Source organism: Cricetulus griseus, chromosome 6 (genome assembly GCF_003668045.3).
Source record: "Cricetulus griseus strain 17A/GY chromosome 6, alternate assembly CriGri-PICRH-1.0, whole genome shotgun sequence".
In the NCBI taxonomy this organism is placed as follows: domain Eukaryota; kingdom Metazoa; phylum Chordata; class Mammalia; order Rodentia; family Cricetidae; genus Cricetulus; species Cricetulus griseus.
Genome location: NC_048599.1, coordinates 130,312,591 through 130,337,614, shown reverse-complemented (window position 1 = coordinate 130,337,614; position 25,024 = coordinate 130,312,591). Strand labels below are relative to the sequence as shown.

Here is a 25,024-nt window from a genome sequence, read left to right as displayed (position 1 = left end):
CACCCTCTGTCCATTCTCAATGAATTATTTTAAGTTATGACTTTCTAGAAAGGTAAATTAATTGTAAATAATGCATAAAACCACAGCAATTATAAATGTTAAAACCAGACAATTATTTGATGCATGTGCACATTTAAGTTCAGGTTAGGTGTGTCTGTCTCATACACATCATTTTTTTGTGTGACAAATCAATTTATATCCCTTTTCTAGCATTTTGAGAAACACTGTGCTCAATTGTAATGTATCATCAACCTATGATGCAGTTTCCTACCAAAATTTCTTAACTGTCTAAGCTTAACTTATTACCAGTTGATCAACTTCCCTCTACTCCTTCCTTCTCCCTTTCCAAACTCTGGTAATCCCCATTCCACTCTAAATGTATTTGAAATCAGATCACTTACATTCCACACACTACTGGTATTATGTTTGTCTTTCTGTGTGTGGTTTTGTTTCATGTAATATAATGTTCCCCATTTCTATCATGTTGTCGTAACTGGCAGGATTTGCTTCTTTCCTTATCGTTGAATACTGTGTCTACATACATAGGAAGGTTATAAGGGCTAGGAAGATGGCTACTTGCTACTCTTCCACAGGACCAGGGTTTAGTTCCTAGCACCCACAAGGTGGCTCACAAACACTTGAAACACCAGCTGAAGGGAATCACAAGCCACCTTCTGGATCCACAGTCACTGGATATATGTGTTACACAGACATGTATGCAGACAAAATACCTACATATATAAAATAAGTAAATTTTTAGATTAGCTAATCCTTTGAGATATAAAGTGAAAATATTGTTTATATTGTTATCTAAACAATCTTTTCTAGTTGGTTATTCTGCAGAAATAATCTTAAGATTCTTCTTAGTTTTATATGACACAATGAATTATGTGTTTATTCACTCATTGACATAGTGTATATTGCTTTGGATTGGAACTTTCACAGATAGTAAAATCTTCCAGGAATATTCCCTGTCATCATATTTTTCATGAAGAGATTTCTTAGTGTTATTTGTTTTCCATGTGACATTTGAGACAGTGTCACTTTTCATAAATAAAAGCAAGCTTGCTTGCATTTTTATGTGGCTCATATTAAATTTATACATCAACTCAAGGATAATTGGTTTCCTTTGATATTGATTACTAATCATGTCCTTTTGAAGTGGTTTAGAAATGTAGGCCTTACATGTTTCTTGGTTATATATTTGTGTAATAATGCAAGTTTATATTTAAGAATTTATTTTTGTAATAATTACATGCTAAACTATTATATTAAATTATCAATTTGTTCTCACCAAGTACAAAATTACATAACTTTAAAGTAGTAATAACTTACCTCCTTCCCCTAATTTTTTCATCTGTAAACTGTTGCAATTTATGCTGGAAGCTTTGGTGTTTCTCTGCAAAGTTCAAGTTCTTTATGATTGTGTATTTGTACACTTAAGATTATTTTGATTTTATATGTCATTTAACTTAAGTCTCCATTGATGTTATATTGCTCTTACAAAATAGTAATTTTTCAAATGTTTTCTGTCTGATTGAATAATTTTTGATGGATGGAATGAATATTTTTGAGATTTATCTACTCTAACACAGTAGTATCAAGATAGATTTTCTTTTATGACTGTAAGTTTTTATAATGTTTTCTAGTTCTATGAAAATCTTTTGGCTTAGACTTTTTCCTCTCTGGGACTAAGTTAAATAAATCACTTTCTTTTGGAAAAGTGTTCTTTTTACTGATGTTTTTTATTTAAATTCTCTAATTACTATTCATATTTACATATCCATCCCCCCATTCCCTAGCCCTCCCATGTTCCCTACCTCCCCAACTCCCCCAACTCCTCACCAGGCATAGTGAGGCTTCCCACCAGGGACCTTCAAAGTCTGTCATATCATTTGGGGGAGGGCCTAGGCCCTTCTTGCTGTATCTGGGCTACAATAGTATCCCTCCATAGGGAACGGGCTCCAGAAGTCCATTGTGCTCTAGGGTTGAAGACTGGCTCCACTGTTAGAGATCCCATAGACTGTCTTGGCCTCCTAGCTGGCACACACATTCAGAGAGCTTGGTTTGGTCCAATGCTATTTCCCCAGCTTTATGACAAGGGTCTCCATGCTATCAGTAGGTCAGGTCCACTGTTTCTGCAGGTCTCTCCAGCCCCATCTTGGCTCCTTTGCTCATCCCTCCTCCCTCTCCACAACTGAATTCCAGTAGTATGGTTCAGTGCTTAGCTGTGGGTGTCTGTTTCTGTCTTTTCTTCACCATAAGCTTTGTTTTCCATATTTGTGACTAACCCTGCACATAAAGTTTTCTTTTACTTTATCACACTGTCTACCATTTTCCAAAAAAAAAAAAAAAAAAAAAAAAACTTCCTTAAAGTCACTACTGACTTCAAGATGTTCACTGGACCCATTGGCATTTATTGCTTTGATAGATGTGTCTGAGATTCCTTCAATGTTGTTTAATGTGGTGTCTTCTGTTTTAACAGCTTCTTAAGGAGCATTTCAGCACGTTTTGCTTTTCTGTTTGATGTTTTTAAGCAAAATCTTCCAATACTTAGGATTTGCTTTAAAATTTAGTTTTGAAAAAGCCTGTTATTTCCTTTCTTTGAATAATGGTGGATTTGGCATGTTTCATCTTCCTTTTGCCTAGCCACCATCACCCTTTGCTTTGACTTACTTTCCTCTTTGAACCCCTTATAAGCTAAAGTTCTCATATGCAGATTGGTCACTGTGGGCTGCAACTCTTAGATACCATTGCCTTGTTTCAATATAAAGGTTCAACTCAGTCTTTATTCCATAAAGTTCTGTTGAAATAGTTCAACTTTTTTAAATGTTCAAATGTTCTTTTATTTTCCTTCTTAGAAATGCATGGAGATGATATAATTTCCTTTTTCGGGGCCAATAATTACTACTTTCTCTGTAAGTTGCATTAGACCCCTTTCTTCCCTGTCTGTCCTCTGTACTTTTCTCTTTTCCCCTGCTTTCCTCACATCCCTTCCAAATCCTTCATTTCTTCTTTAATGTGTCCTGTTTTATTTTCAAATTCAATTCTATAAGCTCATTTTCATTTATCACATGTCTAAGATGTTGTATGCAAGACTTTTCCTAAGAAAACAGCATACACAGAGACACAAATACAAACACACAGACACACAGACACACAGACACACACACACACACACACACACACACACACACACACACACACTTGTGAAGGCTGGTTTTAAATGAGTCCACAAGACCCATGATAAATGATTAACAGGTATCTATTAGGGAAGCACTTACACAATTAATAGTAAAACCACTTCAGTCTTCCTGCTCTAGAAGATACAGTCTCTGCCCTTCTGATACTCTCATCACAACCCAAGAAACTGAGCCAGTCCCTCCTCTTCCTTATAAGGGGTCACTTCTGCATACCTGAAGCCACACCCATAGGATGTTGCCACCACCACAAGTTTGCTGGCAAAGCAAGATGCCGCTACACTACACACTTGAATGTGCATACACAACTGTTCACCCCAGAAAGGGAACACATAATAATCTCAGAGTAACATTTGAACCAAAGTCAACTTTGTAAAAACAAAGCGTTTTCATTGGAGTTACTAGCAAGAGTATGGGTACAGGACTTCTTGTAAGAGCAAGGGTGACTCAAAACAGTACTGTCCTCAAAATGGCCACCACAATACCTATGATGACTGATAAAAGCTACAGTCCAGGAACTCTCTATATAGCTTGCAAATAGCTGCAGAAGTTTTAGAATCTCTTCTGGGCCTTGTGACTGGTCACATTCCTCAAGGGCAGTTATTTGCTGCTTCTAAACACTGCTATACAACACGATTTCTGTCCTTTCCTTAGTATTTTCACATCCTATTGAATATTATTTACTTAGCTCTTTTGCATTTATTGTTAGTTGCTGTATATTTTCCATTACTTTTTTGGCAACTCCTGTGTCTTATGATTTCCATCTGTGAGAACAGTTGTTACATTATTTGAGAGTTTCATGTAGATTCTTCATGCTGTTGCTTCTGATATCTTCCATGAATTTTGACAAGCCGTCCTTTAGAAAGGATTGACTGGGCAGGGCATTGGTGACCCATGGCTTTAATCCCAGCACTCGGGAGGCAGAGGCAGAGGCAGGCAGATCTCTGTGAGTTCGAGGCCAGCCTGGTATCCAGAGCGAGTGCCAGGATAGTCTCCAAAGCTACACAAAGAAACCCTGTCTCAAAAATAAAGAAAGAAAGAAAGAAAGAAAGAAAGAAAGAAAGAAAGAAAGAAAGAAAGAAAGAAAGGCTTGAGTCATTGCAATCCACATCAGTAAACAAAGGGGAAAGTTTGTCTTTCTTTGACTGCTTGGCAAAACAGGCATCCGAAATTTTCTATCATGTTGTCAATTCAGTACCTTAAATATGGAACTTAATTCTTCTATTATTTGAAAATTTTTCTTTATTTGTGAGATGGAGATGTGTTATCTCTTTTGCTGAATGGGGGCACATTTGCATTTCCTCTTTGATCAGATCAACCCACCCGTGGGTTCAAATTCAGTCCCAAAACTGACACCAGATATAGTGGAGTCAGAGATAGCTTGGTAAACGGTTGTTTATTAAGGAAAAGTACTCAAACAAGGGAGCCAGTGACCAGGTTTGCACCTAAGCAGGACAGACCCAGAAATGCTTCTGAATCAGAAATGCTTCTGAGTCAGCTCAGCCTGGCAAAAGAGAGCCACACTCACCTCCCTCCTTCTTAAACCTTTGTTATGTAACTCTGACCACACCCAAACAGGCATGGTCAGTGGTATCTCTAATCAGGATTTCTCCCTACGGGACACTATTCAGTAAAACATAGCTCTTGAAATATTTTGTTATTCTTTCTCTCTGAAAAACAAAAATAAAAAATACTCTATGAAACCACTCAAAAATGACATCATCATTGCTGTCCCTCTCTGTCATTTTCTTTGTAATCTGGCCTACCTTTTTAATATAGGATTTAAGTGTTTATGAATCTAGTGTATATTACTCTATATTTTCTCCTCTTGTTTATACTTAAAAATAAATTATTTTTAAAGTACAGAAAACAGGGTTAGAGGTGGCTCAGGGATTAAGAGCACTTGCTGTTCTTCCAGAAGACCTGTGTTCAGTTCCCAGCAACCACAAGAAGAAGCTCCAGGATTCAATGCCCTCTTCTGATCTCCATGAATACCTCACATGCATAGTGCACGTATGCAAAGTAGGACCAGTAGGCACACATGCAAAGACAAAAATAAAACAAAACAATAAAATAATGAAAGCAAACAAGCACATTTTCTTTACTTTGGGGTACTTTATATCACAATAAGCATGTAGCACATGACACTAGGATGGCTTTTATGTATTCTATCCAGTTCCTTTTGTCTTGAAGAAGTTTCTTTTGCCAGTACTCTGCTTACTCATTTAATGTGCTTTAAGTATTGTGTCTTTTTAAAAAAGATTGTTGGATATTATTTACAAAATAAGACAGTAAACTCCTTTCAGTACTTCTGCATTTCAACATTTATTTTGTTTTCATGAATTTACTATGTATAAATTGATAAATATTTCTCCAAGTTCCAAAAGTGAGTGCCATAGTCTTTATTCCAAAGGCATTGCACTGGCAATACAGTGCTAGTCGGCCTATATGACAAATACCAAGGAGGAAGAATTCAACTGAGTGACAATTAGTCTGCCTTTTACTGGAAGATTTCAGTTCGTGGTCAGGGGATTCCATTGTGCTTGATCCCGTGGTGAAGCAGAGCATCATAGAGGAAGGTCATAGTAGAGAAGGGTGCCTCACCTCCTGGCACCCAGGAGGCAAGGAAAAGAGTAACAGGAAAGAGCCAAAGCTACACCTAATATCTACAGTGGCCACTTCCTCCAATGAGGCTCTACCTTCCACAGTTCTATGAAGTATCGAAAGCTTGAGGCCACTAAAGGAGTAGACCACTGATTAGGGCAGAGTTTCCATGATCAATTTCTATGTCTGATGAGACTCCATGCTATACAAAAGGGTGAGCTTGTTCTTCTCTTCCTGATCACTACATCTAATCAAGTACACAGAATATCACCGCAAACATTGTTCACAGAAACTCCCAACTGGGAGCACTGTGCTTTTCTCACAGTTTGATTGTTTGTTTTTAACTCTAAATTGTTTTGTCCTGTTTTCCATCTAATAGAGACAGACATGAATATTCCTATGTAATCTTTATTTTCTGCCTGGCTCATTCAGATACATTCAATGTGAACTAAGTTCAAACTGAAGATATACATGTCCTTATGAAATCATTCAAACACTTTCAGCACATCAAGTTTTGCTAGGCCAACTCTCTAGGATTCTACTGTAAAATATCATGGTATGGTGACTTTAATGTTTAAGCTTTAGTTTGTCATTTAAAATCAAGGGGTCCATACCAGGCTGGTGAAACCCACAGGAACAGCTGACCTGAATAAGGGGGAGGAGTTCTTGGTTCCCAGACTGATCACTGGGAAACCAGTATTGAATTGATCCAGACCCCCTGAAAATCAGTGTTAGTGAGGAGGCCTGGGAAATCTATGGGGCCTCTTGTAGTAGATCAGTACTTTTCCGTAGCATAGGAATGGACTTTAGGAGCCCATTTCACATACAGGGATACTCCCTCACCCTAGGCACACAGGGGAGGGCCTAGTCCCTATAGCAAAGGATAGGACAGACTCTGAAGATCTCCCCATGGAAGGCCTCACCCTCCCTGGGGAGCAGAAATGGTATGGGATAGGGTGTATGTTGGGGTGGGAAGGGGAGGGAGAGGGAACTGGGATTGACATATAAAACAATCTTGTTTCTAATTTAAATAAAAAAGTGGAGAAAAAATTTTAAAAATAAAATCAAAACCCCCATGAATGTTCTTCTAAATCATTTCAATGATAAAAACCATTGTATAAGAAAATATTAAATGTAAATATATTTTACTGTACTAAAATGAAATAATGTGAGAAAATTGATTTTTTTCTCCTTATTTTTGATAGTGTCTTATTCTCTTGTGTAACATTTATTTACTTAAGTAATTGCTAACTTGCACCACAATTTATTTTAATGTGCTGGCCGCAAATTTCAAAATCAACTGCAATAGTATTGTAGAGCAAATGCCTATTGTTATCTTATATTTTAGGTTAGTGGGATGGTTTGGACATGACCTCAGTACAAGATTTAAGATGGATAATAGTAAGTATATTCAACTTTATCATATGCACTTTTGTTTTGACTTCATTCTAATTTTCAACTGACTTTGTATTCCATGTAATAGACATGCCCCATGGAGAATGCACTTTGAAAATGTCGCTGTGGTTTCCAAAATAAGAAATGACATTTCAGTATGTAAGGCTAAGTGTTTATAGATTTAGCATGATTTTGTATTTTATCCCCTTGAAGAGAGATTAAAGGAAGTGAAATCTAGCCTGTGGCTCATGTGGCTTGGTCCGATTCCCGAGTAGGAATGGCCAAAACACAGGCAGGGAAGACAGGGGCAATTTGATGATTCAGGCCAGAGCCAGAAAAACATGAATGTCAATCCCAATTTGCCGCTTCATAGTTTTGTGATAATGCCAGTCATTGTTCTGTTCCACATACTTAATGTCAATAATGTTGACTTCAGTGTTTGGTTTAAGAGTAAGTTAAATTCAAAATTACAAACCCAATGGCATATTACAGGACTTTTAACAAATGTTTACAGTTATTCTTGTTCCAATTTTTCCTTTGCTGTGGCATTTGCCATGTACCAAAGACTGTAAGCAGCAAGGCACCAGGGACACACCTTCCCTCTTCTTTCCAATGACTGTACTCCAGCCTTCTAGAGCACTGGAGGCATCATGAGCCTTTGCCAGTTAAGCATAAATTTAGTGTTTAGTATGTGTCCAGATCTTAGGAACTGTTTATGTCTTTAAATTGGCAACAGCCAGGTCACAGAGTCCTGATGGACAGCTCTAGTCAGATCAGAAGCCTGTAATGTAGCCAGGCTGCTAACTTCATAAAAGTCACTTCAGTTAACTCACGTAAGGTTTTTAATCCATCACAAGGGGATTTGATTAGGTCAAGAACAGTGCTGGCTCTCTTGCTGTGACACAGGAGACGGGAACTATTTAAAGCTGTTCTGATCAACTCTGTATTATGGTGCCTAAGCAACCATAGAGGCACATAGAAATCACCAAGACCATTGTCCAATAAACCTTACGATGATTTCAAACCAAGTGGTGGATTGGACTTTGCCTGCTCGTCTTATTTTAGCTAGCCCAAGGCTTGATAAATTTCCAAAAAATTTAATAGATTCTTCTTTGTCTTAAATGAATTTCTGGTCACTCTAATGATATTAGACTTAACTTGCTTCAGCTTAATATACTTAATCATGTTAGGGGAATACCTGCTATCCCTTTATTTTCTATATCACCGTGCATAGATCTTTTATCTCCTCTCCTTTTCCTAAGAAGGCCATGTGACCTCATAAAGCTCCTAGAGCTAGAAAGCACTTTCATGGGTCGTTTCATTCATCTCTCTGCCTTCAGGTGACCAGAATCCCATGCCTACCCATCTTCATGTTCTCTCTCATGACGTGATATTCATAAAAAGATTTTAAGCATGGTGTGAAAAGAAAATACTGTCTTGGAACCAGGAAGACAGAGGCTAGGGTTTAGAGCATTTCTATCTTCCTTGTGAGGGTTCCAGCATCAAGTCAGCTGACAGGAAGGAACGCAAATCATAGGAACTGCCATGGAGTGAAAACATGCCAGAATTTTCCTCCACTGAGTTTCTTTTATGTAGTTGAGGAATACCACTAGGGGAGCGGTTTTAAATCTTACTCTTTCAATATTGACTTCTTTATAGTTGTAAGTCCTTCTTTAATATATGTTATAAATAATGACATTATGCGAATTTTTCAGAACTGCAGTTAATCCCTGGGGCCAGAGGATTCCGAATTTCCAACCCTCCCATTTTGTTGGTCTGTCCCTTGCATGCTAGTTTAGAGGTAAGAATCCTGGGCTTCTGCCTTCCCACATCCTGGCCTGCTTACCTCACCTGGTTGCAATAAGTTCTAAAGGCTTTCAGCTAATGAGAAAGATCCTGAATAAGCATAAGCATTTAACAGAAGGCAGAATTTCCTACTGGGACAGTGACTATGACTGTGACCTTGAATGTGTTTTGTTAATTGGGCCTGTTGTGGGAAGACGTATCTGCTGCTGTTCTACTGAAGTGTGTATGGACTTGACTGAGTCAATGCTCATCTTTCCATAAACCAAATAATTATGTAATATTTAATTTTATGTTAATTCACTTAAGTAGCTGGTATTTATTGAGAAAGAATTGCCAGGCATTGTTCTGAATTTTAGGCATCGTGTTATTTCCTGTTTCCCAAGCCAAGGAACTACCAATGTGCCACATAAAATAGTTAACAGTAGACTAACTTTGAAAGGTAACTGTGAAGAATTTGTGAAAACATACACAGGATAAAGTGGCCTCACTAAATAGGGTAGTTATTTTTCTTAGTCTATAGCATTGTATCCATATATAATTTCTAGTATCATCACTCTGTATTTTCTTTTAATTCATATACTCATCTAAGTTGATTTTATACAATATTAATATTTGTAAAACAGTTAGGTTTGTAGTTATTTATGTGTACAAAAAGTAGACACAGACAAAAGAACATATCTACGTCTGGGCGTTGGTGGCACACGCCTTTAATCCCAGTACTCAGGAGGCAGAGGCAGGCGGATCTCTGTAAGTTTGAGGCCAGCCTGGTCTCCAAAGAGAGTGTCAGGATAGGCTCCAAAGCTACACAGAGAAGCCCTGTCTCGAAAAACCAAACCAAAAAAAAAAGAACATATCTAGAAATCCAAACTGTTATGTCTTTGATATCATTTTGTGATGCTCTAAATTCATTTAGGTAAATAAATTAATATAATTATTACTTATCAAGTAATTAAAATTATATAATTAGGGGCTGGAGAGGTGATTAAGAATACTGGCTGCTCTTCCACAGGAGTTAGGTTTGATTCCAGGCACCCACATGGCAGTTCACAACTGTCTGTAACTGCAGCCTCAGGAAATCCAATGTCCTCTTCTGACCTTTGTGGGTAACATGCACACATGTGATACATACATACACATGCACATAGACAAAACATCCATACATATAAAAGAAAAATACATTTCCAAAGTTGTATGCTTAGTAATGATACATATATTAATTGAATAAATTTGACTGAAATATACTTAAAATCATACAGATGTTTTTTACCTCCTCGCCAAAAAGATTTGAATTTATTTTTGTTGTTGTTTTTAATGCCATCTAAAATAATCTAATTCATGATGTTTTAGGAAATCACGTTGTACAGGATTTGAGCTTGAAAGGTGTGGTTAGAAAGAAATGATTTCTCTTCTAAACCCAAAATATAGCGGTTTCTCATTATAGCCACTAGATGGCAGTATCAAATTCCTGGTTTTGTGTGCCTTCACCACTAGATAATGATAAATTGTCGTTCTCATTTCATACTAGTTAAGAAATCACCAACTCAGTTTGACCACTAGATGTAGCATGTGCTGTTTTCACCTTTTTGGACTGTTCTGATAGAAAATAGAGCAAGTAACAAGATTATTTTTCATCCACTGTAACACTTTTCAAAGTCTTTTGGAAGAAAAGTCTGTTCAGTACTTTGTCTAATGATATTTAGTAGTTGTCTAATAGTATTTAATAACTAGTATCCGTGAGAAGAAACGTTGTGTCTAGTGACTTGAAAACAGCAGGTGTCATCTCAGTTTGCAAGGTTGTAACAGAAGGGCCAAGAATGGAAGCAACCAAGCCATACCCTAGGGAGCTAGGGAGGGCTAGCATTTAGCTCATTGCTTCTCATTTCCCTTATTCGTAGATTCTGAAAATTTCCATTGGTTTTTTTTTTTTTTTCCCTCAAGACAGTATGACCTCCAACTCAGCAGCCTCCAGCTTTGGAGCGGGGTGATTCCAGCCTGCGGTGCCACACCCAGCCCCTCTCTTTTTAGCAAACTATCTTCACAGAAGAAAGGCCACCTCCCCCACACCCCCCACCTCACCCCCGCCCCCCCCCACACACACACATGCTGGTGTACTGGGCTAGATTAGAGCTACCTACAATCAACTTTCCATTCCCAGACTCGGGAGTGACTGATCTTGCCCTTTCATGCCTAACTTAAAGCTACCTAAAGAACCTTAGCTGCCACCAGCAGCGGGACACACAGTTCTTAGCAGCTTCTGGCCTCCGATTGCACCCATTCACTACCAGGGTTATATTCTAGCCGAATGATCTTTTCCCCATTTTTTTATTTTAATTTTTAGACATTTTAATTAAAATATAATTATGTGGCTTTCCTCCTTCCTTTTCCTCCCTCTGGCCCCTCCTTCCAACTCATTCCATGCCTCTCCCCAACTGAGAGCCTCGTCTTTATTATTGTTGAACACACTGCTCAAGCTTTGTACTGGCTAATGTGATCTTAAAGTCCCCCCCCCTCCACACACACACACATTTTAAATTGCCAAGGTTTAAAATTTAAAAAATGACACACAGTTTCTTTTCTCTGATACCCTAATCACCATGTATTTCTGAGCCATGCCAGAACGCACTGGCAAGTTAAACTCCTTGGTTTTGTTTATAGGTTTTGTTTATTTTTTTTTTTCTGGGAGAAAGCCAGCCATGCTGTGGAGATGAGAAAGGAAAAAAGTGGTGGGGAAGGAAACCAAAAAGAGAATTAAGAAAGGGGGCTCAAAGTGAGAAAAGCTGAACAGTAAGGGAAGAGAGGTGTAGGGGAAGGTAAGCTTGGAGCCAAAAGGACAAAAGAGATAAGAAGAGGACGAGAGTTGGCAGGGGATTCCTGTCACTAAAATATGGTCAATATTTAAATGAAAGAAACAAATGATTTATCCAGGTTGTCCTGTCTGCTTTCCTTTCAAAACTATTCTATATACTTGAAAAACAACAGGAGGCTTGCATACGTAAAAATCAACTGAACAGGGCCAGAGAGACATCTCAACATGTAAACTGCTGCTGCACAAACTAGGGAAGCCATGTAAATAAAAGGGGAAGGAGAGAAGCAGACCTAATTCACAATGCTGTCCTCTGATGTCCATGTGTGCCCCACAGCATGCACGCCTCCACCCAAGGCATAAATACGGTCTGGAAGTTCTTTCCAATGAAATAATTTTCAAATGCATTAATTGGCTTTGTGTACAACTACATCTGCCCAGCTGATATTGTTAAAAGTAGTTCCTATACTTCCTATCTTAAGTTTGAAACTGCCAATTCCTGTCCACTGCTGGAAGGTAGTCATTGATACACTGTGGTGTACTATTAGATCAATCTGGGTGTTTTAGGCAGGCAAGGCAACACAGCCTCACAGAGTGAAACAAATGCAACATAAAAGAATACAGCATACCTTTGCACCATTAAACAAATGTTCCATAGCATAAACAAATGTAACATATCTTAAAATAATATTCTACAACAGAATTTAATAGGAAAACAATCATAACAACGGAAAACTCCACTTTCTACACGCTTTCACTCCTTAAGAGTTTATAACCTTCCCAACTTGAGGGTTGAAACTTCTATCTTGAGGGGCTAACTTTCCTAGTCTTATGTTCATTTTACACATTAACAACAAAATAGAGCAAGTAGAGAAGCCTCCCAAGAATCCTGTTTAAAACTATAGGATTTTAAAACTGTATTTTTCAACTTTCTCTAATTAAAAAAAAAAAAACTTTGGTTATTCAGTGAAAATAATAAAAAAAAAATCAGGGAAAGTAGGCACTCAATATATTTCTCTTCTAACTCCTATTAACCCTTGTTTTTGTTATTATTTTGTTTTTGTTTTAAATTTTGCTTTGCTATGCTCTCCCATGCTGAGCATGAAGCCCCTTGGACTTCATGCAAGCAGTCTGGCACTGAGCCATTCCTAGACTTTGTTAATTTCGGGACTTCAGAACCAACTTCTCAGCTCTGGGAAGACACTTATAGAAGGCTTAGGCCATGTTTTGGTTTGAATGCAGTCCCCACGGACTCATGTGTTTGAGTGTCTGGTCCCCAGCTGGTGAAATCATCTTAGAAAGGAGGCAGAGTTCTGCTGGAGGAAGCAGGTCATAAGGGCTGGCCTCAGAATTTTACAGTACATCCTCACTTCTTGTCTACCCTGTTCCTGATGGTAGACACAGTGTGACTAGATGGAAAACACTTCTTAAACTGTCAGCTGGCATAAACCCTCCCTTCCTCATGTTGCTTCTTGTCAGGTATCTTGTCAGGACACAAGTAACAGGAAATGGGACTGGAAACCACAGTCACCCTTTTTGTGGCTGTAAAGTGGAAAATAATTTTATATTTATTTTTCTGTGGAAGAGTAAACCATTTTGTAATGTAAAATAAAACTGGCTGACATTGCACACAATGGCATTTCGCTATAAAGGGAATCAGTAAAAGCAAATGCCTCATCTTTTTAAGAACACTAGAAATATTAGCTAACAATCTCCAAGAGCTTCATCGGCTGCAGATACAAATGAAATTCTTCGAAGTGGACATCTTACCCTCCATCTGTACAGGGTCTTCATTCATGGAGCCCATACCCAAGAGAAACCAACGCTTTGTACAGACCTATTTTTTTCTTGTTACTACACCAGATGATACAGTGTTTGTAAGTAGCTACACAGTAGTTGTGCTGTGATAGGTACGACAAGCAGAATCCTTAAGTATTACAGAGAGTGAGAGGCTGTGTCAACACCACATTAAAGTCCAATGCTGTTGTATTTATTGAATTTAGTTGTCAAGGGTTTGGGTGCTTGCAAGAGTCATAGAAGCAGATGAGAAGGGGCAACTGCATTTTGCACAGCACCCTATGTGTGTATTTGGGGGCCTATAGCTGAACCAGAAAGTTTTATAGCATAGTTTATTAAATGAAATACTTGTAGAATATAATATCCAGAGAGAAACTTGGGCTAATGTATTTTCATAGTTTGTTTCAAACCCTGTGAGCCATGCTTTGCCAATCTGCTCCTACCCTTCAAAGAGTGTACTGACCTAAAACCTGACTGGCTTCCCAAAGCTCTTGTTTTGTACAAGGTAATGAAACTCACAGCAGTTTGGACCTAATGCCCTGGACATGAAGCTAGTGATGTTGGTACCTGATCTCTAGAAAGACAGCTGCACCTTCCCACACCTGTCTTAGTCAGCAGCTGCCTCTGCCTGGAACAGGTGCATTCATTCATCTCAAACAGCACTTCCCTTCAGCAATTTCACAGCCTTCTGCATGGAAGATCTAGAGTAGCCACCAGCCTCTGCCTGCAGCTAGACCTTTACTGACTCACAGTTCAACTTGTAGCAAATCCATACATAATACATTGTAGAGCCAGAGAAATCATTGCTTGCTGTGTCAAGTCTTCTTTGACTTCCTTCTCCCCCACACAGTTTCATGTCTTGCTAAACCCAGACATCACTAAACGACATCACCCACATTGTTCTTGATATTTTGTCTCATGTTACAGCAAAGGACGTTAAATGGCATGCCATATATACCATGCTGTTAACATTTCCTCTAGTTCTCATATGGAGAATTCATTTGTAAACAAGACAGAAAAGCACGTCTGTTCTGGCCCCTAACATGACCACACAAATTACTGCAGACCCTTGTCACTCATTGGGATAGGCCCATCAGATGACAAGTGGCGATATTTTAGACAAGTGCTGGAGCTTTGCAAGGAAAGCAGAAGTGGAAGGTAATGGTAACTCAATTCTCAGCATCGATAACACAACATTATTAGATTCCCTGAGAAAAGCAGCTTCATAATTTAACTTTAAAAAATGTAAGCTGTGTGGTGGTGGTTCACACTTTTAATGCCAGCACTCAAGAGAAAGGGGCAGGCAGATTTCTGAGTTTGAAGACAGCCTGGTCTACACAATGAATTCCAGGACAGCCAGAGCTACACAGAGAAACCCTGTCTCAGAAAACAAACAACAACAAAACGCAACTAACTTGGGAAAATGTAGTGATCACCAAGACATTGTGGACAATATGTGCAACCACTTTTACACGAGTATTGGTTATGTTTTAAATGGTCTGTGGACCAAACTACAGACAACAGTTGAATTCTCCGAAGCAAAATTTTTCTTCTCTTGCAAACATTGTTCAAATGAAATTCACATATATTCTCTGTCATGGAAAATTGACTTTCACTATTTAGTGATGAAGCATTTCAAAGATGGCATGTTTTAATAGAGAAAAGATTTTCTTAAATGTGATGGTTTTCAATAGATCAAAACTGGGAATTTCCTTTTTTATGTGTGATTTACATTTGCATTTTGCTTCTCTTTAAATTAATAGCCATTGCTAATCTGATTGTCATTCTCAGCTCTTTCAGCAAGCAACTATGACAGCCCTGAGGAGAAAATCCATTCTACTGACAGGCTATCTGGAATACATGCTCAAACAATACCACAACAAAGAGAACACAGGAAACAGAGGACCACTTGTGAACATCATCACTCCATCTAGAGCAGAGGACCGTGGCTGCCAGTTAACACTGACCTTTTCCATTCCCAGGAAAGGCGTTTTTGAGGAACTGGAAAAAAGAGGAGTCATTGTATGTATATGATCAGTTTATATCTTGCATTGAACCACATTTTCTCTTTGGGTTCCAGGTTGGGATGAGTCTTAAGTTCTGCAGTTTACCCTTTGTTGCATATCAGTCCCATCAACAAGTCAGGATAAGTCATACACCAACTTAGCACTCAGCACTCTGTGGATTGAGAGCCACAAGGGCTCTCTGTTGTTTCTGATCAAATGGAATACATGGCAAATCCTGCTTTTGAGAAATAGTCTTGTTCCCTCTGTTTTTCAACAGCTAAGCAAGGATATATTTCATCAGACTCAGTGAAGCAAAGTTTTCACAGGTTTCATCTTGATATATATATATATATATATATATATATATATATGTCTATATTTATATAGACATATAGATATATAGATATAGATATGTGGATTAAAGATAGCACTTTTATATTTTATTGAAAGAAATAAAACTTATCACTCTTCTTTGGTTGATTTCATCACTTCCATCAAAAACAATGTGGTGACATTTCTCCAGAATGAGAACAAGACAAAGAATCTTTACTGTTGTTTAAAACCTCATGGGGAGAACCAACACATTATTACCAAGGCAGTTTGAAGGAAGAGGCATATGAGTTGGATTGTATTTCACTCATTAATACTCACAGTTTTAGAAAGGTTACTCTGACTCAGGGCTCATGTTCAGCAGCAGCACTGTAAGCCAAGCTGAGTTCCCCCTCCCCCTACCCACCCTAAACTCTGTGCTCTCAGGGAACCCAGGCTGCTTTGGCTTGAGATTTCCCATCACTGTTTTGAGTTGAATAGCACTTCAAAGAGTCATCATTATAGGAATTAAACAGGAAGGAATACCCAGATTATATTAACTGATATCTATAACGTACATTTCTTAAAGTTGGTCATCGTGGTGACCAGGCCAGAAGTGATCATACTTCCAAACCCATCAGCAGTTCTGGGGACATATAGATGCCTCTCTCCATGGTCAGTGACAAAATCAACCAAATGAGAGTGATCAATTATATTTCTTTCAATAAAATATAAAAGGGCTATCTTTAACCCATCTATATCTAAATGAAGCATGGTTTCTAAAGCTCTTACAATCTTATGGAGGCACTCAAACATTGGATATTTAAATTAGTTCCAGGTTTCCATCCATTCCTCTGGGTCTTACTCTCTGCAAAGCTAGTTGTGGGATCCATTCTCAAAGACAGCTCTCAGTGACTCTAGAAATATCTTTTGAACATTCACTTGGGAACCCACTGATAGAGTCATTATTAAGAGGAAAGTTTAGACTGACAGGGACAAAGAGTTTTAGTTACAGTGGCAAAAAGAATATTGATCATGTATTGAGTTTTATGGGAAGTCGTGGTCTATGGAATTTTATCATATAAGTAGAATTTCTGTGTGTGGATAGTGCTAAAATGATGACTTTATTTTTTTCTCTGCAGTGTGACAAGCGAGAACCAGATGGCATCCGTGTGGCCCCTGTTCCTCTCTATAATTCTTTCCATGATGTTTATAAGTTTGTCAGACTGCTCACTGCCATTCTTGACTCTACAGAAGCTAGCCACGTCTCCTAGAACAACTCAAGCAAATCTCATTTCACTGCTATTGAATTTTAGTCACTAAAATGTATCTAGAAATTGATTGCATAGAACTGGTAGTAATTATATAAACTTAGATAAAACTTGATATATTTTTGATGACAGTGTTGCTGGGGAATGTAGGGTCTCTGGGAGTGGGAAGTCAGATATTACATGGCTCCAACCTGTGTCTTGATCAGCTGTACATTCCATGGTCACTGAATGGTCTCTTTAATTTGTGATTGAACTGACAACTTTATAAGTGCATGGGCTTCTTATAGCAGCATTGGAAGTATCACTTTAATTTTGATGTAGAAATAAAGAGTTTTTCTTTTAAAACTTACAAATGAATCATCTGAAATATGTATGATTTTGTGATGTTCCATCCAATTCCAGGAAAAGAAAACCCATTTTCTATGCTGTCACAATCGTGTGTGTGTGTGTGTGTGTGTGTGTGTGTGTGTGTGTGTGTGTGTGTGTGTGTGTGTCCATGTAAGTGCACATACATGAGAGGTGAGGGTGAGGATGTTTAAGCTTACATGCTCATATGAAGAATTGGTATCTTCCTCTATCATCTATCTGTGCACCTCATTTTCAAAATATTTTCTTCATTTATTTTTGTGTTTTGCTTACATGTATGTTTATACATCATGTACATGCTGTGTCTACAACCACTAGACTAGGATGTCAGATCACCTGGAACTGCAGTTACAGCCATTTATGAGCTACCATGTGGGTGCTGGGAATCGAACCCAGACCCTCTGGAAAAGCAGACAGTGCTCTGTTCCTCTGAAACATCTTTCCACCTCATGTTTTGATACATCCTTTCTCAGCAAACCTGGAACTCAGTCCTTCAGCTAATGTGTCTGGTCAATGTGAGTCTTCAGGGTTTGCTGTCTCTGCCCCCTTCCATCAGTGCTGGGTTATAGATGTACACTGCTGCCAGAGATTTACATGGGTTCTGGGATCTGAACACAGCCCTAATGTTTGTGCATCAAGCACTGCAACCACCTAGCCATTCCCCAGCCATTGCTTTGTTTTTTTTTTTTTTTAACTTTCCTTGTTCTTTGTGGCTTTCACATCATGCATCCCATCCTATTCATTCGCCCTCTGCCCTTGCAACACACCCTTTAAAATAAAATACAATGTAAGAGGGAAAAAAGAATTTTAAAAAATCAGTCTCATCATGGAACCTGTAGTGAGTCACAAAGCAAACCCCTTTATCCATATATGGTTATTTGCCAATGTTCATGGCAAAGAGCCATTGGTCTGGTTCAAGGCCTCTGGTTTCTGCCACACTATCGATGTCAGGCCCTCACTGGAGCTCCTTTTGGTTGTCCTTTTGTTGCCCTGTGTTGTGGAGATCCCCCAGTTTTGTGTCTGCGGATGGCTCCCTTCACATGCTCCAGCAGGTCACAGGCGGGGTAGATGTTGGGGTCAGCCAACTCATAACCCTGGTTCTGGGCCTAGGTAGTTGCAGGGTTGATCACCAGCTCTCTCTTGTCCTCACCACCAGGGTGAGCTTTCCTGCATTGGCCTGGCCAATTCACCCCTTGCAGTGATGATCAAGGGGCAAGCCCAGTTCTCTAGCTTTCATGTCCTCAGAATCACTTTTCCCACACCTGCACCCTCAGAGCCAGCTCTACTGTGTTGCCCAGGCATGGCTTGTAAGCTACTCTCCCAAGTGCTGCAGCTGATGAGGGGCAGGGCCAGCTCTCCCACTCTTATGACCTCAGGGCCAGCTCTCCCACCTACCTCAGACATTAATGAGTGGGACATCTCTCTCCCGCCCATGCCACCACCTAACAGATGATTAATTCAGACTGTTCTCCCATGCTCACAACTTCCAGACTGTATCACCCACACCTCTGCCATTGGGGTTGGCTCTATTGTGCTGCCAGGTGAGGTTCAGGGTTCAATTTCCAGAGTGCTGCAGCTGGTAAGATGGAGGGTCAACTCCCTCACCCACCTACCACAGGTGACTGGGGTAAAAGGCATCTTTCTCTTGACGTTACCACCACATGGCAGAGTGGCCAGCTCAACTCTCACGCCTTTAGAGCCAACTCACCTGTTCCTCTGCCACCAGAGGTCAGCTGGACTATGCTGCCCAGACGAGGAACAGGGCCCCTTTTCCTGAGTGCTGCAGCTGGTAAGGGAGGGGTCAGCTCTTTTGTCTTTAGCAGGTGATGAAGGGTGAAGGGTAAGGGGGGATCTCTCCCCTGCCAACACTGCCATATGAGAGATGAGTCCTGGGGACAATTCCACTCTCACAACCTCGGGACTGGCTCACCCACACCTTTGCCAATAGCCTTGGCTCTATTGTGCTACCCAGATGAGATGCAGGGCCTGCTTTCCCAAATGTTGAAGCTGGTAAAGGGTTCAGCTCCCTAGCCAGCTAGAGGAGGTAGGGGCAAAGTGTTAACATCTTTCCCTTGTGCCCACCACCACACCACAGATGAGGGAGGTGGTACCAACTATGCTCCTCTCTAATCATCAGAGCTTAGCCATCACTTTTGATGCTACTACTAATATGTATTTATTGGCAAAGTGTTCTCAATTTGCACATATAAACAGAAGATAAATGCTTACAACATGATCAGTGGTACTGATTTGATAAACTTGAATGAAATAAACTAGGTTAGACAACTACTTGTGATAAAGTAAATACGATGTGAAACTGTAGCGACAGCTACCAACACGCACAACACTCTCGTTTACAAAGTAGTTCTATTCCATGTGTTCCACTCATATCTTTGTTAATGTAACAAACCTCTCCACTGAGTTATCTTACCTTCGTTGATGTAATGGCCTCAGGAAATTGAACCTCATACATGCACAGCCTCCTTTTTGGAATTTCACAGTGCACAACAAAAGACACAATTTCCATTTCCAAGGAATATAGATCCATGGAGTTCAGCCATTAATCATGGAGAAAAATAAATACTTAATTACAGCCGGTGGCATCTGTTGATGAAGTCCTAGCTGGCTCTCTGTTGCTGGGTTAAACATTGCACTGGCTGGTATTTTGTCAACTGGACACAGGCTAGAGTCATTTGGGAAGAGGGAACCTCAGCTGAGAAAATGCCTCCACTAGATTGGCCTGTGAGCAAGCTTTTGGTATATGTTCTTAACTGATGATTGATGTAAGAGGGCCCAGCTTACTGGGGATGATGCCAGTCCTTGACAGGTGGGCCTGGGTGCTATACGGTACTCTGAGGAAGCTGTCGGGCAGAAAGCCAGTAAACATTATTCCTCCATGACTTCTTTTTAAGTCTCTGCCTCCAGGTTTCTGCCTTGAATTTCTGTCCCAACTTCCTTGGATGATGGACCTCAGACTGCAAAGTGAAATAAACCATTTCTTTCCCAGTTGCTTTTGGTCATTGTGTTTTATCACAGCAATAGAAATGTTAGCCAAGACAAACATCATCACCAAAAATGACTTAGGGAGGAAGTGGTTTATTTCATCTTATAGGTCACAGTCCATTGTTGAAGGGAGTCAAGACAGGAATTTGAAGCAGAAACCATGGAGACATCCTCCTTAGTAGCTTTCTCACAGGCTTCTGTTCAGCTACATTTCTCATATAGCCCAAATCCATCTACCAGGGATGAGGTGACCCACAGTGCCTGGCCCTCCCACACTAATTAGCAATCAAGTGAATGTCCACAGACATGCCCACAGGCCAATCTGATAGAGGTAATATCCCCAATGAAAATCTTCCAGATAAGTCTGGGCTTGTCAACTTGACAGCTGAAGCTAACTGGGATCGATGATAAATAAGTGACAATATGAATTGGAAGACTTAACCTACATGGTTCAGTAAGGGAAATATTTAAAGATGTTTATAAGATTATATTAGCACTATTACATACTAGACATACTTACATTTTATCAAATTATAAACAGAAACTATGGAAGGGTTTTAAGTAACATATGCACATAACTCACAATGAAATAGAGTGTAACAATCCTACTTCCTTTCCTTCTCTCCTGTTGCCACTTTTGTAAATAACTTGCATGTTTTCAAGAGTTTTACATTTATGTAAACCCATGGAAATGAGTTAATTTTGCTGTGTAATAACTTTGTATAAATGTAATGTCACTGGATCTACTCAACTGCTTTTGCTCACCATGATTTTGGTTTTTTAGATTCACCTGTTTGTTTTGATTATCACTGAAAAGTAGCATTCTATTTTGATAATAGTTTACAAACATTTAGAGGCAATATATAAGTCACCTTTAAGATTTTTCTGAGCATTTTCAAGTAATTATATTTTATTTTCCCATGGAGATCATTATATAAGCTATAATTACTTCTGTGTTTCATAATTCTCTCTCTCTCTCTCTCTCTCTCTCTCTCTCTCTCTCTCTCTCTCTCTCTCTCTGTGTGTGTGTGTGTGTGTGTGTGTGTGTGTGTGTGTGTGTGTGTGGTTTGAAAAGGGAAACAAAGGAGGTGTAGGTTGACTTTTGTGTTTCCAGATGCCCAATCTCTATTTTCTCTCTTCAATTCCAAAGTGCTTTAATTACTACAACATAGTAGGACCTGGCATCTGCAAAATGAAATATCTCATCTTTTATTTTTAAAAGATTGCCTTGGGTGTCCTGGGCCTCTTTATTTTTACTTATAAATTTAGAATATATCTAAATAAATTTAGAATAAATGTATTGTGCTCTATAAAATCTCCTGCTGGGATTTCAATTGAATAGCAATTAAATTTTAGTTCACTTTTAGAAGAATTAACTCATTTCAGGGTTGTGCCTTCTTAATCAAGCACATAGCATTTATTTTCATTTATTTATGACTTCTTTAATAGTTTTTAAAAGTTTTATTCTCTCTAATTAAGACATTGCACAGTTAGAGTTCAGAGCACTTGTGAACTCCTCTGATGCACTATTGTATCTCATGATACCTTTTATAACTGGTTCCCTGACAGTTGACACTGCACAGATGTTCAATTGATAGGTATGTTTTGAATTCTTATTTAAAATCTAACTCTTTAACACTCACTTAACAGTAGAGTCTTCCATGAGGGAGTCATCGCAAAGAAACTCCATTTCTATCACTTTCTTTCTAATTTGGGAGATTTATTTTCTCTCTCTCTCTCTCTCTCTCTCTCTCTCTCTCTCTCTCTCTCTCTCTCTCTCTCTTTCTTTCTTCCTTTGACTGGTGTATTTTATCTTTTTATCACCTAAAGTTTAAAGGGTTTGAACACATGATTTCCAGGTGGAAATGTTATTTTGGAAGGTTATAGAACCTATTAGATATGGGTTATAGCTGACAGGTGTTAGGCCACTGGGACATGGGACTGTGGGTAGGAACTTCCTGGTGATAGCTACTCTAAATCTGCGCTGCTTTAAATTGCTTCTTGTCAGGTGTTTGGTCAGAGCATGAGACAGGTGATTAATACAGTATGTGTATGCATGTGTGTCCACTCTGTCTTATCCTTTCACTTGTACAGAAGCATTTAATTTATTCTAGCACACCCCTCTCTTGTGCTGGAGCTCAAACTCAGGACTTTGTCCCTACCAGACAAGTCCTTCACCACTAAGCTATACCCCAGCACTTGGACTTTTGTGAGAGTGTCTCACTGTACAGGTCGCACTGGCCTCATTGACCTTGTACACTTGTTGCCTCAGATGGATGCACAGCCACACCTGTCTTCCCCTGCTGATCTTAATGCATGCACATGACAAAGTTTAAAAGCATCCCTTTTGCTTTGACCCTCCTCCTGTGTGCCCTGAGCCTCTGGCTTCCACACTGGTCATTCCGTGCTCATTCTTGGGCTGCTTTCCACCACACAATCACACACTGGGATGTAGTTCACATTTCATTTAATTTAAATCACACAAAGGGATTGCATTTAGGGTTCCTTTGATTTTGTCTTAATGGAAATTTTCTATTAGAAATACTCTTATTTTGAGGCAGCTGGTATGAAAGAGGAAACCACCTGGTGTATGAGAGTCTACCTAGAAGTGAAGCTCAGACAGCTATTGTACCAGAACTGGAGATGCCCAGCTTCCCTATTTCAGTGCTGCAGCAGCCTCTAATAAGTAAAAAGTATTCATCGAGATCTCTCTGTCAGCTCCCCAGCATAACACTGCAGTTTTTCATGCTCCTCACTGACCTCCTGATGTGAGACACAAGCAAGTCCACTGAAAGCAAGGCCCAGCAACCTGAATGTTGTATGGATGTGGTAGACTTGAATGGTACCTCCCCAGTCACAGGCCTATGTGACCCAGGTTGCTACAGGCACTGGAATGCAGATGGGAGTGCTAGCTGTGTCTAGTGCTTGAAAGGGAACTTCCCGACATACAAGGGCTCTGAGTGCAGAATTCTCACTGACTGGGGCATGCAGTTTCCCATGAACAGAACCACAGGGACTCCTGGACAGCCACATTTTGCCCCTGTCTTGCAGCCTGGTGAAACAGCTGTGATGGTCCTCCTGCCACAGTCTTCAGTGAGGAAACCAAGATATATCAGGCATGAGCAGCTTCCAGACAAGAATGGGGATCTTTCTGCCTTCTCCACAGTGGAGGCCCACATCAGCAACATCTGACCTGGAGGTCAACTGACACTTCACAACAGAGCACTGGAGACCCATGGCTCCCCTCCAGTGAGCTCAACACACAAAGGGTCTGGGGCTTAAGATTACACCAGAATTGGCTCCCCGTGACAGATACATACAAATGCTCGGGGGAGTTAACCTCCATGTCATGAGGTCGCCTTTCCTACCCTTACTGTGTGGTTTAACAGGAGTAACCATCTATGAGACTTGGGAACTCAAGAACAAGTCAAATGAAGTCTGGGCCCCTCAGGATTAACAGTGAACTTCCAGCATCTGTAACAGCTACAACACAAGCCTGTTCCAAATGGTCAAAACTTTTGGAGGCCACCCAGTGGAGCCCATGTTAGACAGGACTCTCTTCCATCACCACCAAGCTAAGAAGAATGAAACCAAGATCCAGACAGTGGAGAAAACAACATGAAAACTTGTACCAGAAATAGGTTGCTGCATCGTTGGTTTGCTAATCTATCTGCTGACCCAAGGCACAAATTTCTGAGAGTTGCAGAATTGAGTATTTTAGGTTTCCTGATTCCAGAAACCAGCAGAACCTAGTCTCCCAGGAACAGACTGTAGGTACTCAAAGTAAAATGTTTACCCACAAGGCTTCCATATCTGGACACTTGCAGGTCACTTGTGTCATTGAGCTTGTGAGTGGAGAGTGGTACTGTCTTTGCTGTTCCAAGCATCCAGAAGCAGTGCCTGTGAGATGCTAGTATGACTGGTGGCATTGGCCTTATGCTCCTATGGAAGATGGTGCCCTGTTAACCAAGGCCACCCTCCACCTATTGGTCAAAGGTTTCTAGCATCTTCTTCAACATCTGGCCCACATCTGATCTTATTAACAATTATGTGAGCTTACTTTTCCAAGACTTGAACCAGTGGCTAAAGTAGTAGCAGTGATTCAAAGCTGAACCAATTAAACTAGACTAGGTCTTCTCTCCTCTAGCCTTACTATCCCAAGTGTCATCTATTCAATGTGTGTCTGCCAACTGCCCCATTGCCATGTTCAGTGGACAGGGAGTGAGAGAGGCAAAGAAGAGCCCTTCAGCAGGATCCAGGACCTGCCATCTGTTGACTGGTGACACTGGCAGTACAGCACAGTCCATCCCCACATGTGACTTTGGCCTGTTCCACATATAATAACCCTTACCATTTCAGAACACTGTGTTGTATGAAATGACTACCAAGCTCCTTAGGACTTGAGGTAGATTACCAATCAAGTGTGTCATGGTCCTTCACATAAAACTACAGATAAAGCTGGGA

The 25,024-nt window shown here is 39.8% G+C and overlaps 1 protein-coding gene and 1 pseudogene across 1 annotated transcript in view; both read left to right on the top strand.

Moving 5' to 3' along the window:
- The window catches only part of LOC100771448 (kynureninase), a 146,051-nt gene extending 128,564 nt beyond the window's left edge, over positions 1-17,487 (top strand). The window contains exons 10-13 of the mRNA XM_035446822.1: positions 7,153-7,205; positions 8,915-9,000; positions 15,397-15,627; positions 17,063-17,487. Of these exons, the coding sequence (XP_035302713.1) occupies positions 7,153-7,205; positions 8,915-9,000; positions 15,397-15,627; positions 17,063-17,194 (502 nt within the window). The 3' untranslated portion in view covers positions 17,195-17,487. The remainder of the gene's footprint in view (positions 1-7,152; positions 7,206-8,914; positions 9,001-15,396; positions 15,628-17,062) is intronic.
- A 1,654-nt stretch (positions 17,488-19,141) lies between these two features.
- Positions 19,142-23,752, top strand: LOC113836459 (annotated as a pseudogene).
- The last annotated feature ends 1,272 nt before the right edge of the window (positions 23,753-25,024 follow it).